Genomic DNA, 20,298 nt, shown 5'->3' with positions numbered 1-20,298 from the left:
AGATATGGATAGCGATATATAGATATAAATGGATAGAGACACATAGAGATAATTATATTTTTATATAGGGATTTATAGAGGGACAAATATAGAGGGACAGAGAGATAGAGATGCTTTGTATGTGTGTACCTACGTCAAAGAAATATAAAAAAAAATTGAAAGAGGCATAGCAACGTTAGTTAAAAAAAAAAAATAAACCCATCTATGTATTCTCTTTAAAACGAAGTATACACTTCCTCTTCTCGAACAAACTAGTACAAAATATATTTAAAAATATTTGTTTTTGGGTTCGAAAGGTGGTGAAGCCTGCAAGAAGTGATATAGCTTGCAACAGGAACCGCAGAGGGCTACACCCACTCGGCCGCCGAGGTTGCCACACCGGAGACACGAGTGGACCACTCCTCCGGGATCTACACTCCAGGCACGATCCAGCGGCTCGTTATGTCCTTCCACGGACCCTTTTAAACTGTCGGCCATTCGTTTCCCTGTCCCATTCACTTCTCCACTCGCCGCTCGTCCTTCTATTTCCACACTGATTAAGCTGCGTCCTCGTGATATATCGCCTATTCTTGTTTCCTCGTGAACGTTTTTTTCTCATCATCAGTTTCAAACGCCTCCAGCCTCTTTCTGACTTTTTTTTTTTTTAATTCTGTGGTGTTGCATGTACCGGAAACAGCGTTGCTGTCGCTTGTTCTCGTCAGGCCAGTTGACGTCCTTCAACTCGAGGAAGAGTTTGCTGGGTGTCTTAAGAGGCCCGCCTCGTCAGGTGTTTGTGTGTGTGTTAGTGAGGCGGGATGATAAGCGCGACGCTCGCTGGTGCTTCTAGCGCGGTGTCGCCTCTGAACTGGCGCGCAGTCTTCTCGTCGTCACAGGATAACTGTGAATTTTGAGCGGTGAACGTAACATTATATGGTCGAGAAATGAAGATAAAGGGGTAATGAACGTCCCTTAAGTGCTTTCAAGAATCTGCGCTGGTGGTTTTACGTCTAGAAATTACTCTGAAAACATGCGTTTTAGCCACTTTAACTCTTCTAAAAATACAGTTTAAAAATTTAATCCGAAATCAAAAGTACTTCTCAGCCCTCAGCGAACTCTTAAATAATTACCGTAAGCAGACACCACTCGGATTTCTTGAGTAGTTTTGAAATCGCGTTGTTTTTCCTGAAGCGCTGCACACCGTATGTGTGCCCGGGTAGGCGGGGGCCTTAACGCGATCGTCAGTTTTTGCGTTTGTTGAATACTTTTAAGTCAACTGAAATGATTAGTACAGCGGATAACTTATTTCATTACGATACAGTTAATAATGACAATTATATTTTTAAAAAATATTGTTTGCATTAAACATAATTTGATTGCATGAATTTACTTAATTACTATAGGTTATGTCAAGAAGGTCATTTATTTACGATTTGATGTAAAATTTCACTAAACGACCTTGTTTGGTTAATCTCTTATCACTTGTGGAATGATATTTCACAGGGAAAAAAATCTGTGCTATTACAAAATATACATTTAGAAACCAGTTGCAAATAAATAGTTTGTAATACAACAAGAAATATATTTTAAATTTGTACAACACTGGATAAGGTAATTTTTGTATATATTTAATACTGTTCTTCAAGATAGTACTGCGTATTTATTACGAAAATTGGCGCATTATTATAGATTTAAATTGGTGTTTCATTCGAGCATTTTTTTAAACCATGTAAAATATAATCAAATATTCAACAGTTTGAATTATTTTAGTTTCATTGTGCTTATTATAGCCTATGCGTAGTTAATACTGGAAAGCCATTCAGGGAACAATTTACAAATAACTTTCACTATGGGACAACACAAAGTATAAATAAATGCCCGGGTAAGAATCCGAACCCAGTATTGCTACGAACACTATTCTGCAGTGATACAATTTTTCTTTCATGTAACTGCACACATTTACAGATCTTTGTAATCTTACATGAATATTTATGTTCCATTTGCAAAAAAAAAAAAATACAGAGTAAGTATTACCAAAGCAGTTTCATCGTCAGAAGAATATACGTTCGTAATTGAATTTTTCAATTTGTCTTGTGTTCTGTCAGGTAAAAAAAAACATCGAGTCATTCTCTTCGCTATTAGAGCTAACAAATCTTTGTGGCATAGGCTCTCACAACTCCTAAGGAACGAGAAGCTGCAGCCAGTAAAACAAACCTAAGGGTTCGTTGACCCTTCCAACTATTTTCTCAGCACGTTCTATATTTCACTCTATCTATGTCTGTTTCCTTGTTAGCCCTCACTAATCCTTCATTCACACAGTCATACCTCCGTCCATAAGAACTCACGCCCGTGGTGTACAGCACTCTACTCATATATCACTTCATCGTTGTTGTTCTTTAAAAACAAGTTTCCTTTCACCGGTAGACTTTTGTTTTTTTACCTCTCTCTAAACCGCTGTAATGATGTTCTAAATATTTAATCTTTGACTGGCACTGTTTTTATTTTTTTTATTTTCCTGTCTTGGTATCCGGGTCATTTGGGTCGAGCTAGCGACTTACCTACGGGGAGATCGGAAAGTTAAGCGTAAACAGGGCTGGACTAACGTTAGGTTTCGTTACTGCGCGCGACCCAGTGACAGACATCGTTCCAGCTCGTCGTAAACACAGAGAGTAAACAGCGCTAATGCATCGTAAATGGTTCAAACCTCTTGGAATAACGATTCTAGTCATGGTGTTCGAATTTATTTATGAAATGCCGAAAAAAACTGTTTGTAGGTGACAAGAAAATTTTTGGTTTTAGAAACTCTACAAAACATTTCGTTAAATAATTTTATATTCCAAACAAACAATATTTTACTAACAAATATAATTGCTGTGATTAATAATGCTCTTTATAGATACTATAAAATTGTTTTGATATCACCACAAAATATCGGCTATGGTATTTATTCACAAAATGATAATTTTTATATTTCTCTTAAGAAGCTAAATAGTGAACGAAAATTTCTTCTGTCTATTTTAGATTGTTTTGATGAGACAAATTGGCGATTTTTTTTCGTGTCCGCAAAATATTTTTGGGGTCATCAAACTATTTTTTTTTTTTCAGTGCAAATCAGATGTTTCAACGCTAAATCTGCGCGTAGACATCTTTCTTTCTCCGAAGCCAAGCGCGATCGAAGGATGAGAAATAAATGTTCTTAAAATGTGTCGAGCAAACAGGACGTTAAACATGTAAATACACTATCATCACTTTTGATTGCTACTGAAAGAATTCAGAATCACAGGTGAACCTCCGAAGATGCTGGGAAATAAACTTCGAGTAAACGTGTGTACAATGAGCACTGCGAGTGTGCTCTGTCTGCAGACTGCCGTAGCGAGGCGCGGGTACATCGGCTTGTGGCACACATTATTGAGCAACTTCAGAGTGTTCATTCGTCGAAAATAATGTCAAAGTTTTTTCATGCTGTGGAATAAACTATTTCTTGGCTTCAGGGTTAATGCCAAGTCCATAAAAACGACGATGTAACTGACGTTTCCATATGCCTTGTCGTCCTTGAAGATGGCTGCAGAAAGGCACGCCGAATCGTCAGGCACGTCATCATTTTCCCGGACGTAGCATCAGCACAGAAGCCAAGAAATAGCTAGTGTCTTTGGTCACGAAACCCTACTATCTACTCAAAAATATTGTTTGTTTTTAAAGTTTTGTCTGTTTGTCTGTTTGTTCGAGCATCAATCGAAAACAACTTGGATTTTGAAGTATTTTTTTTTTCAATGGAAAGGGGGCCTGCGAAAGACTTTTATAATTCCCGTTTCACAATTATGATTTAATAAGAGCAAGTCAACCCTCACAGTGATAGCGTTTTATTTACAGGGAGCCAGGGTGCCCCTGACCAATCCCTCTTCGGAATTTACGCCCATGTTTAAAGGCATTGGCATGCTACAGGCTAACTCTTATGAGTTCTTGTTGCAAGTAATTAAACCTAGAGCTTGTAATTTTACTACGATATCTGTACACTGTATTTTTTTTTTTGTAAATGGAACAGAAATATGCACGTAACATTAAAGACGTTAGTAAATTTGTACATTAATATGAAAAAAATATACTGTTTCACTACAAAATAGTGTTCGCAGTAATACTGGGTTCGGATTCTTACCCGGGCATTCATGCTTAGTGTTGTCCCAGAACCTTCAACAGTTAAAAGTTATTTGTAAACCGTTCCATGAATAACTTTCCAGTATTAACTGCGCACATTAGTTAGGATGATAACAACAAAATAAATTCCAATTATTTAATATTCGATTATATTTACCATCGTTTAGAATTTTTTAAATGAAACATCATTTAAAATATAAAATTATGCACCAAATTTCATAAGAAAAACTCAGTTTTATCTTGAAAAAACGTATTTCAAATGTGCAACCAAAAAAACATAGCCTTGTGGTGTACGAGTTACAATATGGAAACTGGTTTCCCATTGAATCTTTTGTAAAAGTATAATAAAAGATAACCAACCAGCGATAATTGGTAATTTTCAGGCGAATATCTAACTGGTTCATCGTGTGACCAGTCTTGAAGCAGGCAAGACCGTTAAGTTGAATTTCCTTCTTTGACGGGTAGGTGGTATTTTCAAGCGCTGAGTGTTCAAAAACAAAAAAAAACTTATCTCGAAGATATATATTAAAATACTTTTCTTTTCCGGAGGTGGTCCGTAAACGCAGGGAAGTTCGGTGATCTGCAGAACAAGAACAAGTGTGGTTTGAGGGACGAGTTTTTATTGCAAGCAGTCATTATCCAGTTCAGTGGCGGCCAAGCCACGGGCCATTCCTTGGCCGCAGAGGCTTTGGAAGGTCAACCAACACTCATCTATATGAATACAAACGAATAAGTGTTTGTTTGTTTGTCAAGTATGCGGTCCTATACCATCCATCCGATTGCGATGGAACTTTGGTGAGTTCCTGGATTAGTACAACTATTTTACAATAGGTAGCGCGCGAATCGTTTCAACAAACGTGTTTATTTCATATAGTTTAGCGGTAGATCACGTGTTTTTGGTGAAAAGAATTTAATTGAATAAAATATAAAAGGGACATAAAGAGAGAGTGATAAAGAGAGATAGAGATATAGAGGGAAATATATATATTTATAGAGAATTAGATAGCTATAGAGAGACATATAGAGATATAGACAGAGGTATATAGATGTAAATATATCGATGAGCCAGATAGAGATAATTAAAGATATAAAATATACAGATGCATACAGAGATATAAAGAGAGATAGAGAAATGTAGAGATATATAGATGCATATAGACGTAGACACAGATAGAGAAAATAGAGTTAGAAATATATATGTAGATATATAGAGACAATGAGAGAGATATAGAGGTACAGAGATACAGTATTAGATAAACATATATATACAGATTCTTTGTATATGTGTACCTATAAATTACAAAAAAAAAAAAATTACGATGCATTGCAACGTATGCCGGGGATTAGATAGTTTGTTATACAAAAACAATTAAAAATATAGTATGACTATTTCTTAGCAAAATTTAAATTTTTAATTCGTGTTTCCATTTATGAATGAGAGCTACGATTTTACTGATAGATATAAGTACTTAAATGAAGAAATATTGGTCGGTATCTTGAATAAAAACATTTAATCGCAAACTAAAATGGCGTAATATCAGGTAAAAATGTGAGGGTGTAGAGTTTGTTTCTGATTCTAAAATAGACTATACAATATACAAATCAGCTCTCAGAGCTGTTAATTTTTTGAAATTCTTCTTCTTTAGGCGCGTTGAGGGCGAAATTATAGCAGCGAACGAAATGAGCACGCACTATGCAACGGAAATGTGACAGAATGAAGTCAACGGACATGCGCGTTTCGTCCAGTTTGTTCAGACGCATGATATTAAACATAGCAGTTGATTTACCTTCAAGGGAATGTAAAATAGTTCAAGTAACAAAGATAAAAAATTGGTTGTCTGTAAAGTTGGTTTACGGACGATAGTTTTAACGTGACAACGTCATAAAAAAACATTGATGAAATGATTGCATACTTTTATGAATAAAATGGAATATTTTTTATTGAATTATCACTATTTTGTATGGATACAAAGAAGGAGGGAAACGAAATCTACAATTTAATTGATAAATTTACTTTTATTTGCACTTATTAATTCAAATATGTTTATTACTTTAACGAAGAGATTATTTTAACTATAACTTTTATACATGTTTGCTATTTAACTTCTTCCAATCTGTGTTATTCTGTTAAGGATAGGACGATGATAGGAAAATAAGGAAACGAATGGGAGTGATTTAAGTTTAATGTGCCTCGAAAAAGTCAAATCGATGGTTGTTCCAATCGAGTGAAAGAGAGATAGATGCGGCGCAAGCGTAAAATGAGCGTAACGGGACACAGTGTAACGGGACAATTTGCGTTATGGAAACACTTTTTCGTGCGTGCAGTCGGCGTTCATCGATTTATTAGACGTCACGTCAAAAACAAATGCTCATACTAATTTTTAATGCTGAACTTAAAACTACAAGAAACTTTTATTTTGAAGCTGAAACCAGCTAAATTAGTTAATGCAATTGGATTTTCTTCAGATTTACTTGTAATTTACTGGCCGAGAAATTTGTGTAAAAACGAACGTATGCCGTCAATGATATTTGTTCCTTTGTTGGTTTCCTTTATACGGAACTCCAAATAAGTATAACTTTTAACGCTCGTACATAATGACACGCACATATATTTTTTAAGTGAAACTTCTTTGGGCGTATTGGGTGTATTTCAACCGTGAGTAATATTTATTGATAAGTAATCATTATTGATTGATAAATAATTATTGATATCCTGAGTAGTTAATTGGAAGTCATAAGAAAGTTAATTTATTAATGTGTATTAATTTATTTTAATTTTAATGAAGTTTCTAATAAATCAAAAATTAGGATTCTTAAATACTTTAAAAATATATAATAGCTAAAAAAAAAAAGTGCCAAGTTATCTTGTTTCTGATCATTGTATAAAATGGCATTTCAATATTTTAATTAGTTTATCAAAAATAAAAGTTTAATGATTTGGATATTTTAATGATATTTAAAATACTACAGATTTGTGTAAACTCTCGTAGGTGAGGTAAGCTACGTTAAAAATATTGTAAATATCGTTTAATGTTTTCTTACGCACGTTTCATATTTTAGCTACCGTAAAGCCGTTATTTCAAGTTTGGTGTAAATATCGAAGAAATAATCTCAAACATTTAACTGATATTTTGGCTGCAATATTTTCATTCTGATACTTAAAAAAATTTCCTTTCATTTATATTATTTATAAAATGTCTTCTTTAGCTTTTTTTTCTCTCTCTCTCTCTCTTTGCCGTTTTACCCCTTCTGCTATAGTTACGAGTCGAGGTTTGAATTGCCAAAGGTGCTTCACTTCTAACACGTGTGCTGAGTTACACGCGCTCTTTTTTTTTATTGTCGGCGACTGTGTAGAGGTCGGCCACCCCTGGTGCGGTTGGAAGATGGTAAGGGGGAGGGAACCACTCCTTGTTCCCCGAGGGGCAGACGACCGGGGTGTCGTCCATTACTCCAGTCGGCCGGATGGGACGACAGAATTGTATCCCCTTGGAAAGGGTACCTTTCAGACTTATGGTGGTGATAGTGTAGCTGGGTAGGAACTGGAAAGGTACCCTTTCCGACTTCTTAAAAGGTTTCGGTTTTAATGCAAATATGCACTGGAAAGGTATCCCCTCGGAAAGGGTACCTTTCAGGATTTTCTGTACAATGACACAGCAGAAGATAAATTGGAAAGGTACCCTTTCCGATTTCTTTAAATGCATATTATTTTCTGCTTTAAAATCGTGAAAGTTATCCCCTCTAACCGAACCTAACCTATCCTTTCGAGCGGATACCTTTCCAGTGCATATTTGCATTAAAACTAAAACATTTTAAGAAATCGGAAAGGGTACCTTTCCAGTTTATTTTCTGCTGTGTCATTGTACAGAAAATCCTGAAAGGTACCCTTTCCGAGGTGATACAATCCAGCCCCCCCCCCCCCCCCCCCCCGGCCGGACACGCCCACCGCGCTGACTTCACTGCACTCCTTCTCCCGGGTGTTCACGGGCTCGGAGGTCAGGGAGAACCAGGGAGACGTCAGATGAGTCGGACATGGCCAGGGGAAGTCAGGGAACTAACTTGAAACTCTGCAGAAGTTATGAAAACTCCTCGGTGATGATAAAAACTTCAAGGGAAAATGAGAGCTCCAATCTGCCATCAACCAAAACTATGAAATCATTTCCCTCCCTCGTCCTCCCCAGTCGCTGGTTTAAGTGCATGTCCGAACACACTTCAAGATGGCGTAGCAAGATTCTTTTTGAGAGAGAACTATATGAGAATGGCGGAGGATGAATTTTCTTAATGTTTATTTTCAGAAAAATTGCAAAATAGGTAAATTATTTATGACAACAAACAGGAAAATTTGATTTTTCGGTCAAGGAAAATTTATTAGAAATTGGTGTGGTCGCACAGTTACATGTGAGGCTCCACCTCACCCACTAGTTCTTGTTTGCTTCAGATCACTTCACGTAGCAGTGCTTGCTACGGGAGTTCACTCTCCCGCACTGCTCATCGGCCGTGTCCTTTCTGAGTGATGCTCTGTGACCTGCGGTGAAACTAAGAGCCCACGTGCACTGCCAAATACATTCCTTCTGACAGCTACAGTGAGTGATCAGTTAGTGAGTGGTTGTGTCTTGGATTTCATAGATAGCCTAGTTAATAAGGCATCGATACATCTGTACCCCTATTGTTCTCATAATCTCAACCAGTACTCATATAACAGATTTAATTTCTCAGTTTACTCAAGAAAATTTGAAATATTAGACACATTAATAACTTATATAATTATGTAAACAGATTTTTATACCTTAAAAATGTAAACACAATTTTTATTTATTTTTATTGTGGAATATACAACCATAAGAAATTCATACAATCTCACGTGGTTTATATTTCGGATATTATTTAATATATGCCGTCACCTTTGAAAGTTATTTGTATTGTTTTACAGTTTTTGTTAACCACTGGAGAAAAATTCTTCTTATACTGTAGAAAAGCTAGAGGCCCGCGTCAGACGAAAAGAGTAGGGACAACGATTAAGTTCCATTATTTTGTAAGGAACAAATAATTTAAAAAATGTAATATTATTTTCACCAACATTCTCATCTATGTTTATCTTATACAATTATTTTGTTAGATATTAAAGAATTTAGCTTTGTATGGATTCATACATAGGCACTTGAGAAATTTCGTGAATAATAAGTTTGGATAATCATCACATTGCTTCGTGATTTATAGCTACTTTTAGTGTTTTCCAAACGAGATTATTAGTTAAATTCTTAGCTATCATTTTAACAATGCCATTGAAAATTATTAACTGATCAATTTTTGAATATTCAATACTGTTTGTCTAATGCAATAAAATATAAAAATGTTCCAAACATAAATGAATATTGTTTGAAGACTTAAATTTCCTTTTTAAATGTGACGTTAGTTTTGGAGCCGTACGTCGCCGACTCGAGAGAATGCACCCAGCGTTGAAGGGCACATTCCTCAATGCGCCGGTACGCCCGTTATCTTCCTGTGCTAGAGCTCTGCCGCTCGACAGCATGTGGGACAGGATGCGAGCTTTCCCTCGCCCGCAACATACGCCTGCCGCTTAGGCAATGTTTTATACTGGCTTCGCTGGTTGCATACCTCGAGTATTGCAGGCGGATAAGTATTTAATCTGCGATTTTCTTATGGAGATTTCAACGCAATGTTTCATTTAAAGTCGCTACAGTAAATAAATATCATTAGACCAAATGTAGATACACGTAAATTATACTTAACCCTTCACATTTCAGGTTAATTTCATCATGTCTCTCGTCAAACCTCTTTGCTTGCAGTACCTACAATAGTTCAAGTGAAAGTACTGCCTCTAGAGTACTTTACAACTTTGTGAGAAGGCTGGTTTGAAAATAATTTTATTTTTCGTTCACAATTAGTGTTGTAGGTATAATAAATGTATTCGTCATTATTCGATGGATAATTCAGGCAAATAATGGTAATGCGTTAGGAAAATCACGCTCTTATATTAACGATGAAAAATTTGTATAAATTCTAAAAAATACAATGTTGACCACGGAACGCCATTTAAAACGATTTTTGACAGTATCTGTAAGTATTTAAAATTGCCAATTGAAAAGCACCTACTTTTTCGTGTAATATGGATTATTTATTTAAATTTTATATGAAATAATAATAAATAACAGAAGCTACACGACACAAACATTTAATGCTGGATTCACATAAGCACGACGTCAGCGACACGAAGATTAATAACCAATCACGTTTGACGCATCAATGACGTCAGCGCGACAAAAATGGCGGACGCGACAGGCTTCCGGATTAGAAATATTTTATATTTACATCGCGTCTCTGGCACAGCGATACTGAAATGGGAGTCAGAATTTGGTTTTATAAAGATGGTTGTACTTTGCATTGGTATTCCTATTATTATTTTTGATTTTATAAGATTTTGTTTATTGAATTTTTCTATGAAATTGGTAAATCTTTTAAGCACAGTTTACAATTGAATGTTAATTATGAATTGAAAATAAATACTCTTAAACATATAAATTAAAAAAAAACTGTGAACATTGCTGGATGTCGCATGTCTGGAACGTATGAAACAGCAAGAACATAGAATTTGTTGTCACGCAGGTTAAAACCCTATTTTCATATTAACGCAATATTATGTTGTCGCATCACCATATTGGCATTACGCCTTCACGCTATTGTGATTCCAGCAATAAGCAAACACACACACACACATATATATGTATATATATGTATGTATATATATATATATAAACAATTAGTTTTTTTAAGTTGCCACTAAATAAAACAAATGTGATTGACTTTGACTCGCACAAGGCATTCATTGCTCATGCGACAATTAGTAGACCTACCATTAATTATCTTTGTTTAGTAACTGATTGACTCTTATAATTTACTGATTTAGAACTGACTTTTCGTAAAATAACTACGTACCAGACAGCAAGTATTCGAAAGAAATTTTGTTTTCAACGAATGGTGATTTTTCTTCTTGTTCAAACTCGAATGTTAACTGCTTTTAGTTCCACGGAAGGAAGCTAAAGCTAGAGGTAATCGAGTGTGCTCTACAGAGCTCGTAGGGGCTTTGCACTTGAATATTTTTTGTAAACATTAAACGCGATTAAATGTTTATGCAACCAAAATCTAGCATAACGAAAAATATTTGTTCAAATGAATTTAAAGCTGCCTTTAAAAGGCCGTTTATTGGGTCTTTAAAAAAGGTTTGCATCCAAACTATACAGTATGCATTAATCTGAAATCTACCTCAGTTGGGATATGCTGTTATATGAAGAAACTATTCTTTCTTGAGCGAAGATTATTCAACTGATTCTTTTCTCTTCAGGCTAGACTCAACATGCATTTATATAATGTTAAGAGATTTTGAGTCTGCTTTGGTTGACAGCAAGATAATATCCTTTGGCGGGTTACAGTTGATTGAGGAACCACTTATTTCCTTGTTTGTTAGATATTTGTAAATTTGTACACTTACGTGAAAACGGCTGTACCACTACACAGTAGAGCTCGCAGTAAAAGGTTTGGAGTCTCACTCGAGAATTAATGCTTTGTGTTGTCCCAGTTCTTCCAGTAGTTATTTTTAAACCGTTCCTTGAATATTTTTTATTTTTCTTCGGTTTTTCAGTATTAACTGAGTAAATACGATACAACACAATAAGGTCAAATTGTTGAATATTCGATTATCTGGTCCATGCTTTAAAAAATAATTATGCTAAGAATGAAAAATCAATTAAAATTTAAAATTATGCGTCAATTTTGGTAATTGTTTCTAATTAACATCTCAAAAAATGGTTTTCTGTAAAGTCGGCTTTCAGACGATAGTTGAACGTGACAACGTCATAACAAAACATTGATGAAATGATTGCATACTTTTATGAATAAAATTGAATCATTTTTATTGAATTATCACTATTTTGTATGGATACAAAGAAGGAGTGAAATGAAATCTACAATTTAATTGATAAATTTACATTTATTTGCCCTCATTAATTCAAATATGTTTATTACTTTAACGAAGAGATTATTTTAACTATAACTTCTATACATGTTTGTGATTTAACTTCTTCCAATCTGTGTTATTCTATTAAGGTTAGGACGATGATAGGGAAAGTAGGAAACGAATGGGAGTGTTTCAAGTTTAACGTGCCTCGAAAAAGTCAAATAGATGGTTGTTCCAATCGAGTGGAAGAGAGATAGATGCGGCGCAAGCGTACAATGAGCGTAAAGGGACAAAGTGTAACGGGATAATGTGCGTAACGAGACAATGAGTCATCCTTTTTCGTGCGTGCAGCCGGCGTTCATCGATTTATTAGACGTAGTCACGTCAAAAACGCATTTCATTTGTGAAAAAATAACCACAGCCATGCGTGGTACAAATCAACAGCATGTTTGTTGTGGTGTTGGCAAGTGGTTCTGTAATGTAAAAGCACGGAACTGTTGCACGTGAGGGCGCGCGACCCAGCGCCCCGCTGCGGGCGGCCACGTGGCCACGCAACGGGCCGCGCCTCTTACGGCACGAGGCGGTCACGTGTGTGCGGTGCTGCGTGCCTGCGACCACTTCCCCCCTCCTCTCCCCCTCGTCATCAAGAGTAGGGCGGCGTCTCACCGACCCCCGGTCAGGTCTCGGACGTGACTACCCGCTCGGGATAAAAAAAAAACCTAAAAACAATTGTAGAAACAATCCATTCATTTTGACGTGACAACGTCTAATAAATCGATGAACGCCGGCTGCACGCACGAAAAAGGATGACTCATTGTCTCGTTACGCTCATTGAACGCTTGCGCCGCATCTATCTCTCTTCCACTCGATTGGAACAACCATAGATTTGACTCCCATTCGTTTCCTACTTTTCCTATCATCGTCCTATCCTTAACAGAATAACACAGATTGGAAGAAGTTAAATTGCAAACATGTATAACAGTTATAGTTAAAATAATCTCTTCATTAAAGTAGTAAACATATTTGAATTAATGAGTGCAAATAAAAGTAAATTTATCAATTAAATTGTAGATTTCATTTCACTCCTTCTTTGTATAAAAGTTATAGTTAAAATAATCTGTTCGTTAAAGTATATAAACATATTTGAATTAATGATAGAAAATAAAAGTAAATTTATCAATTAAATTGTTGATTTCATTTCACTCCTTTGTATCCATACAAAATAGTGATAATTCAAAAAAAAATTATTCAATTTTATTCATAAAGGTATGCAATCATTTCATTAATGTTATGTTATAACGTTGTCACGTTAAACTATCGTCCGTAAACCGACTTTATAGACAACCCATTTTTATTACCATTTTAGAGCATTTTAAATGTGCTGACCTTACTCAACCAACTTGCCATTGTAGTAACGATCGTCTGGAGAAGCGAAAAATAACTAAACTCTCGAAACAAAATTAACCGATTTTAGTAATAATGTTAATACTTTTACGTTTCCATGTATTATTTATATATAAATATAATAAAAACAAACAAAATTTTGGTTTTAGTAACGGTAACATGCACCAGCTTAAACCTTTATTCCAGAAAAAATTATGCATATAAAGCGCGCGTAACTCAGTACACGTGATAGAAGTGAAACTTCTTTGGCAAATCAAACCTCGACTCGTAAGTATATCGTTAGGGGTAAAACGGCAGAGAACGAGAGAGCGAGAAAGATAACTATATGACAATTATCTAAATAAACTTGAAAAAAAATTTATTCCTCCAAAATAAGCTTAAACCCCGCTGTGTTGCCCTCTGCCCAAGTTGGGGTGGCATCAGGCGCAGGCGGGTCCCTACTATCCCTGCAGCATGGCGGGGTTCAACCTGAGCCGCACGCCGCCACATGGAACCCCAGTAGTTACCTGCTTGCTTAATGCATGATATTTGATCCCCGCATGACCCGGCCCAGGGTTTTCCCTGTGTCTTGTGAAGGTTTTACCTGGGTCACATTAGTTAGCTTTTAAGTTAGACGTTCAATGGGGCGTCAGCCATGGCGCCAATCGCTGCCATGGCTGGCCAGTAAACCCCAATAAGCACACGATGCACGCGCCCTTGTCCTGCATGGTTAAAAACCCGCATGGTAGAGTGTATAGGCTTCGGCCTGAGACACACTTAGGTCCTCCCCTAACCTGTACCCTCCCCTTACACACTTAGAATAATTTAGGCTAGGAAAAAAATCAATGTTTTAAGAAAACGTTGCATTAAAATTCGGCCTTAAAATTTTACTCCCTTAGCGCCCAAAGAAGTTACACTTCATATCGTTTTAAATATATTTCTCAAACTTGATCAACGATTTGACGTATAATGTACATAACTGACCAAGCATAACCAACCTTTTACTTTTAAAACTGCATGAAAATAACGGAAGCCGCGCACAGGCTGACGACTCGGGGTCAGTGAACAGTGTGTTCCCGCTGCCGGGCGCCATCGCTGGACAACTGCGCATCGCGACTAGCGGTCCGCGCGTGCGGCCACGGGCGTAGAATTTTGAAAAGGGAACAACGGCTGGGAAGGCTTGGCGGAATGGGGTCAGGAGGAAGCGACGGGCAACGGCTTTTTGAGCTCACGTGTGCAGCCCACGAGGTGACCACGTGACGGGATTCTGTGAGCAACATTGGAAGGGCACTCCTCAAATAACTCTTTCATACTTGGTACCCATTGAAACTAAAAAAAGAAGACGAAAGTATTAATGGTAAATAATTAGAGACCGATTCGCGGATTATTCTGGCCTCAGGATAGAATTAAAAGTTATAAGTGTGCTCGATCCATGTTTACTTTCCCATTGGTTGATTTCTTAGAGAGAACATTTTTATCCTTGTTATTTGGCACTGCCTGATTCGCTTACTTCTCTCCTAGCTGGGCATCGTTGGCTCACGGTCGTATAGGGGCGTGTCCAAACAACTGCGGTCCAATCATGAACACAGTGCGAGAGTGTGAAGGTTTGCATTCTAGCTTGCGACTAAATGAATACGCGTAATTTCCGGGTCTCTATAAATAATAATATCGGTTATAACTATAGGCATGGGTATAGATCCCGAGAGCAGCCACCCTCCCCCCCCCCCCTTACACAATGAAATTAAAAATTCTCAAAAAGCCCACAGGTGCTTGCAGAATCGTAACTGTGAACTGGGAATGATAAACGTTATCTTCCCCCCTCCTTCCCCACTAGTTTTCTAACAGATTTTCGCCCATGACTATAGGCGAGAGTATTTCACGGATCGACAAGTAAAATTGAGTTGCGTTAGTACCTGTGCTTCACTTCAACGATTGGTTCACTGTTCGCTTGACACGGCCTGAGCGATTTCGAGCCAGTAGAAGCCCCGTCTACAACATTTCGAACATGTGGGAGGTCTGTGTACTTATCCTAGTGTGAATGACGTCACATTGTCGCACGGAAAACTGCCCTGTCTACAATCGCGATGTCCGATGTCCGAATCCACTGATTTCTAAAGTAGTCACCAGAGAGTATTAAATAAATATACAGCGCCAAAATAAGTGTTGTTTTTTTCAGTTGCGTTTGTGTATTTATTTCGTGCATTGCAAAAAAAAAAAAAAAACACTACGCAGCTAAGTTTTAAATATCAATTTAACTTGTGAAAGTTGTTGGAGTTAAATAAGTTTGGCAAGGCAATTGCAAATGGTAGTAAAATAATTCTGATCACACTGCCAAAAATGAATTCGCGTGTCCGGCCTTTGGAAGGCGCCGATCGCAAACGGACAGCCACTTATTAATATCACGTCTTGGTCTGCTTGTTTTCCTGTTCCTAGCGCAGAGTCCGTTATTTTCTATTTGTCTTTTTTAAACGGGAACCGGAAGCGGAAAATATCTTGAGTGTTGTACTTCTTTTATGATATTGGGACAAAAAGTTTGAAATGACCAATGTATTCGGACCAGGGAGATTCGGACCATCGCCCTTACTATCCATGACGTCAGAGGGTCACGAGGACCAATCAGCGATTAGTGTTAGTCGAACACATTTTAGGACACCGTAATTGTAGATGGGCCTTAATAAACACGAGAATTGTTGGCCTGATCATGTGAAACCCAGTGTGAAAAACTAAGACGCCTTCTTCATATCGGCCAGCGAGCACATAAAAGTGGCTTTGGAATGTACGAGACAGTTGAGTCTTGTTTGCAGTAAAAAAAAAAATACAACAAAATAATTGTGGGTTTAGTTATAAACTCTAAAATATAAACGTTATTACCTGGCTTTGAAGTTTCAGTAAATGTAGGTATATTTAAGGGTTATCCTCATACGATTTTTCAATTATTTCAGGGTACTTATTATTATTTTTTATAAAAGTTTTAAAATGATTAATAAACCTTAAAATATTTGACTGACCTTATTTCTATTAGAATCTAAGTTTAACAGTTTAATTCATCAGGGGAAAAAACCAGCCACCGCTGACTGGAGTCGAAGTTAACTACACGAAACCAGAAATCACCCGGTCTGCGAAAAAACTTATTAGAGAAAAAAAATGTGAGCGAGTATTTCAGTACTCGCCAGTGATGTGTAACATCTAACCTTGGGAACGAGCAAATGTATGTGTTCTCATGTTGTATTTACTTCTAAAACCTCGTAAGTCCAGATTTTCCCAGTTTTATATTCCGTATGTGTTTGGTGTATTATTTTATTTTTTCATAGTGCATTATGCTGATAAAACCTCGTAAGTCAACTCTACTTAGTCTCTTTTCTATTCACAAATTATAAAACCTCGTATCTTTGTCAGTCGAAACCGTGCTCCAAAAGCTCATAAGTTCTCCTGTAAAATTGACTGAAATTGAGTTATGAGGTTTTAGAAGTAAGCCGACGAAATACAATTGTAATAAGAAACTCGGACACGAAATTTAAAGCAGAATTCTTTGTAAAAAATGCCGTGTGTGATAATCATACACAAATTGTGTTTTAAACTACATTTATTGACGCGAATCACACGTTGTTTTCACAACTGCCGCTAGAATTCGCAGCCGAAGCAGCTACGTCAACGATTGAATCATTTGATTAGCAGACCACATTTTCAAACTGTATAATGAAACGGCTCCGATGAAAGCGAAAAAGACGTGGGAAAAAAAAAATATTGAAACCCGGATTTAGACCTGATTTCCTACAATAAATTTTATTAAAATATAGCTTATGTTGTTGAAATTCAGTAAACACTTAATACTATAAATTATTCCATTTGGCTTTTTTAAACTTTAGTTCGCATCATCCGCCACCGTGGTTATTACATATTTCACTAATAACTTGAACCACTGCAGGTACCGGGTGGTACACTGTGCACGGGTGTGACTGCGCGCAGGCGCGCCTGGTCAGCACGTGGTGTCGGGTTGGGCCAGGGGGAGGGGAGGTCAGGAGACCCCCAGTGGGGGGGCGCAGGCCCGGAGGCAGTCGGCGTCTCGGCGCCGCACCGTGTCCGTCATGGTGGGTGAACTGGCGCGCGTCGCTTCTTCCGACGGCGGCTCCGCGCGCAGTTCTCTGCCGCGCTGGCTGCTGGCCGCCACGTCCTCGGGCGACGACTGCGCGACCATGGGTACGATCAACCCCCCTCGTGTCCCGTGCTTCCAGTTCCCTCCCGCTAGCGGCACGCAGTCCGCAGGCCAGAGGTACGTGTTGGTAGGACCGCAGCCCCTCTGCTGCTCCGAGCCGCCGATCCATCACATCGCCAACCGGGCCAGTTAGTGTGTGCGCGAGACCAGAAAAACCCAAGTTTCTACGACTCGCTTAGTGCATTGTAAATTCAGTTGCACCACACACATTTTTTTTTGTAAAATCACTTGGATCGACGGGCGGGGCGCGTGTATTGCAACGAGGAAAAAAAAAATACGTGTTCTCCTCGAGAAACCAGCCGATGGGATAGCAAAACATCATGGGCTGATGAGCTCTTCTGTCCGCGACTTTGAATAGACTACCCGTAGGCCGGACGAAAACCGGGAGATTTCCGCTTCTCTGCTCTTGGCGAATGATGACCCCCTACAACTTAAGAAGTGCGCCCAATCGCAGGCTACCCAGTTGTGACGTCTCACCAGTCAGGGCCAATGAAGAGGTAACGTTTGCCCGAGTGTACAAGAGAACTGTGATCTTTTGGAAACGCCAATTTTTTTTTTTTCGGTGCCTAGTTATAACTTCGTACGTACAGTATTTTTTTTTCTTTTCTTTTTCGAAGACCTTTTCCGTTTATAAGCTTTCGTTGTTCCAATTTCACATCGTTAACAAACTTTTCACTTGTTTTTTTTTTTCTTTATCTGTCTGGAAGGTAGATACTTGTGCAACATTACGATAGTCTTAGAGTCTATAAAAAAAAGGTGATAAACATACAACTTTTAGCTGACGGTTGTTTTTAGGGATTTATGACCCATGAAACGGAAAACTATGTAACGATTTCCGATAGTCGCGATATGCTAACAATCGCAATATGTCGTCTTCCCCCCCCCCCCCAACCCTTCAAAATCCACCCGGAAACGTGCAGTGAAAATAATTGTCTGAAAATTAAATAAATGGAGGGGGGGGGGGGGGAAATATTTATTGTCGGGCTGAAGATGGCGAAGAGAAGCCTTGCGGCCATCACCCTAGGCGCAGCTCCTGATTGGTCGCCCGTGCGTCTGAGCGGATCACAACTGTCCGCAAGTTCGCCCAATACTTAGACATTTCCATACCGCCAACAGACTATAAATAGTGCTGAAAATTTCCCTCGTATGACGTTCATGAACGCTAAGAACTTAATAATAAACTTTAAACTCAATTTTTTTTTCCGCTCTGGTATTGTTTAAAAATGTGTTTAAATGTAAGTTTAAAAACATTTGATGGAAACAGCTAAACAAACGAACATACTTGTAAACCCTTCAAAATAGTTTTGTAGGCAATAGCTGTCTTGCTAACAATTTCGGATGTCATTTCGTCCGTTCCGTACGTCGAGAGTTAAGGCTCGGTAAGGTTTTGACGGACGGACGGATGGAATGTCTCGGGCCATCTGATTGGCTGCTGGTCACGTGAGCGCCGGACGGACGGGTGAGTGCGCTTTAAGGCCCCCGCCTACCCGCGCACACACGCGGTGCGCAGAGCTTCAGGAAAAAAATTGGTTGTCTGTAAACGGACGATAGTTTAACGTGACAACGTCATAACAAAACATTGGTGAAATGATTGCATACTTTTATGAATAAAATTGAATAATTTTTATTGTATTATCACTATTTTGTATGGATACAAAGAAGGAGTGAAATGAAATCTACAATTTAACTGATAAATTTAGTTTTATTTGCACTCATTAATTCAAATATGTTTATTACTTTAACGAACAGATTATTTTAACCATAACTTTTATACATGTTTGCTATTTAACTTCTTCCAATCTGTGTAATTATGTTAAGGATAGGACGATGATAAGAAAAGTAGGAAACGAATGGGAGTGTTTCAAGTTTAATGTGCCTCGATAAAGTCAAATCGATGGTTGTTCCAATAGAGTGCAAGTGAGATAGATGCGGCACAAGCGTACAGTGAGCGTAACGGGACACAGCATAACGGGACAATGTGCGTTACGGGACACTTTTTTCTTGCGTGCAGCTGGCGTTCATCGATTTATTAGACGTCAAAAACAACGCGATTTCTAAACACCCCTGACGAGGCGGGCCCCTTAAGGGTGTATGTGTGTCAGCGAGGCGGGATAATAAGCGCGACGCTCGCTGGTGTTTCTAGCACGGTGTCGCCTCTAAGCGCAGGGCTGTGGACTGGCGCGCAGTCTCCTCGTCGTCACAAGATAGCTGTGAAATTTGAGCGGTGACCGTAACATTATATGGCGGAGAAATGAAGATAAAGGTGTAATGGAAGTCCCTTAAGTGATTTCAAGAATCTGTACCGATTGTTTTACGTCTAAAAATTACTCCGAAAACATGCGTTTTTAGCCATTTTAACTATTACCTATAAAATTACAGTTTAAAAAAACTTAATCCGAAGTCAAAAGTATTTCTCGGCCCTCAGCGAACTCTTAAATGCCTTTCGTAAACAGACCCCACTGTAGTTTTGAAATCGCGTTGTTTTCCCTGAAGCTCTGCGCACCTATGTGTGCCCGGGTAGGCGGGGCCTCCACCGCGTGGCTGGCCTGTTCGACCAATCAGGCGACGTGCGTGTCTCAAGCTGGACACGTGTCTGGCATAACAG

At 38.2% G+C, this 20,298-nt stretch overlaps 1 protein-coding gene across 3 annotated transcripts in view; it reads left to right on the top strand.

The window, feature by feature from the left end:
• Positions 1 to 20,298, top strand: part of LOC134536722 (proton channel OtopLc-like) — a 380,858-nt gene that overhangs the window by 218,370 nt on the left and 142,190 nt on the right. For 2 of the 3 annotated variants that reach the window (XM_063376601.1, XM_063376600.1), the window contains exon 1: positions 17,551 to 17,677. The exons of the other annotated variant lie outside the window; for it this stretch is intronic. In XM_063376601.1, the coding sequence (XP_063232671.1) occupies positions 17,566 to 17,677 (112 nt within the window). In that variant the 5' untranslated portion in view covers positions 17,551 to 17,565. Of the gene's footprint in view, positions 1 to 17,550; positions 17,678 to 20,298 lie in introns of those variants that run through there. 3 annotated transcript variants of the gene reach the window in all.

This window comes from Bacillus rossius, chromosome 11 (genome assembly GCF_032445375.1).
Source record: "Bacillus rossius redtenbacheri isolate Brsri chromosome 11, Brsri_v3, whole genome shotgun sequence".
NCBI classification, from domain to species: Eukaryota; Metazoa; Arthropoda; class Insecta; order Phasmatodea; family Bacillidae; genus Bacillus; species Bacillus rossius.
Note: the sequence above shows the minus strand (reverse complement) of the source record. Positions and strands in the feature narration are given on the sequence as shown.